This window comes from Bison bison, unplaced genomic scaffold (genome assembly GCF_000754665.1).
Source record: "Bison bison bison isolate TAMUID 2011002044 unplaced genomic scaffold, Bison_UMD1.0 scf7180017860827, whole genome shotgun sequence".
Classification (NCBI taxonomy): Eukaryota; Metazoa; Chordata; class Mammalia; order Artiodactyla; family Bovidae; genus Bison; species Bison bison.
The window spans coordinates 9269-10589 of record NW_011491399.1 but is presented as its reverse complement, the minus strand read 5'-3'; the positions used below and the strand labels follow the sequence as shown (position 1 = coordinate 10589).

The following is a 1321-nucleotide window of genomic DNA, read 5'->3' as shown; positions in this document are numbered from 1 at the left end:
GCATCTGATTAGGTGTCAGTCCATTAAAAGTAACAGCCATATCTGAACAACATCCTTCCACCACCTGGTTGGGATGATTAGTCATTGCCTCTTTAATAAAAAGCCCAACAGATTTGGTGTTAAATATATCTTTTCCTTCAGAATCTTCTGCATTTTCTGCAAACACTCCAGCATATTTCAGGCAGACAGCAAGCTGCTTATCTTCAGATATCTTCCAAATCATCCCTCCCTGTTCAGGACACTTCTCAGGAATACTGAGAAGGCTGTTAAGTCTCTTCATTGATTCTATACTTAAGACAATTCCTCCTTCCATACTCACATACTCCAGATCTCCAGATTTTACAGTGTGACCTAGATAGAAAGGTTGTGATGGATCCTTTTTTAACAAAAAGTACTTTAAGTTTTCAATAATAGCAAACGTAGTGGGGCGTGCAAGGAAGAACCAGTTGTATTGGTCTCTATATTTATCAAAGGCGTATTTGTAAGCTTTTCTCATCATTAACCACATGTCATTTGTTTCCATGTTAATTGACTCAAACACTTTAACATTTTCAGAACTGAAGAAGTCTACTTTGTCACAGTGATTGGTCCAAGTTTCTTTCACTGCAGCCCAGAGGCTCACATCTTTGGGTCTGACAAGGAGGATACAGTATACCCGAAAGCTCTTACTGAGTTCCATGCGTTCATCCTCTGAAATTTTCAAGATGTCTTCTTTATTGGGAGCTTGGAGATGATGATGCTCATGGTGGTGCATTCTACTTCCATGACCAATCCTAATGTGTCCTAGCATAGTGATCAAGGCACAGAAAATGCTTCCAAGCATTACACCCTTCAAAAATGAACTGCTTTCAGAAAGCATTTTTCCTATAAAGAAGAAAAAGAACTTTAGGATACTTAATAGAAAAGGATTAGTCTAATGATTTGATAGTTCCCCTATACTTACATTTGGCTCTTAATGTTAAGGAAAAAAAGGCTCCCAGGTTTGACATGGAATCAGTTGCAAATAGTACAAGAGAATCTTAAGAAGTTTTTGCTTCCAATGGTATCTTACTGCTCGGTATAAACTGGAACTTTGCAGAAATACCTCGCAGCCGTAGAATTTTCTGGGAGGCTATTTCTGCACTTCATCTATGGGGATTTAATTAACTAAGTACTGAATTAAAAGTACCGACTCCAGAAACCAATGTTACAGAGGTAGTCTGTCCATCATTCTCTTGAAAGGAATTTTGTTTCACAAGCTTGCATTATATTATTTAAATACCTCTGCAGCTATAAATGGACTTTTACAAGAAATCTTCAGTTCAGTTCAGTTCAGTCGCTC

The 1321-nt window shown here is 37.9% G+C and overlaps 1 protein-coding gene across 1 annotated transcript; it reads right to left on the bottom strand.

Annotated features, from left to right (window-relative positions):
* Nucleotides 1–4: 4 nt before the first annotated feature.
* Nucleotides 5–875, bottom strand: LOC104982893 (C1GALT1-specific chaperone 1; the record flags this gene model as incomplete). Its single annotated transcript, XM_010832328.1, has 1 exon — nucleotides 5–875. A coding segment is annotated over exon 1 (855 nt), but the record flags the coding sequence as incomplete, so codon positions are not given.
* Between the last annotated feature and the right edge of the window lie 446 nt (nucleotides 876–1321).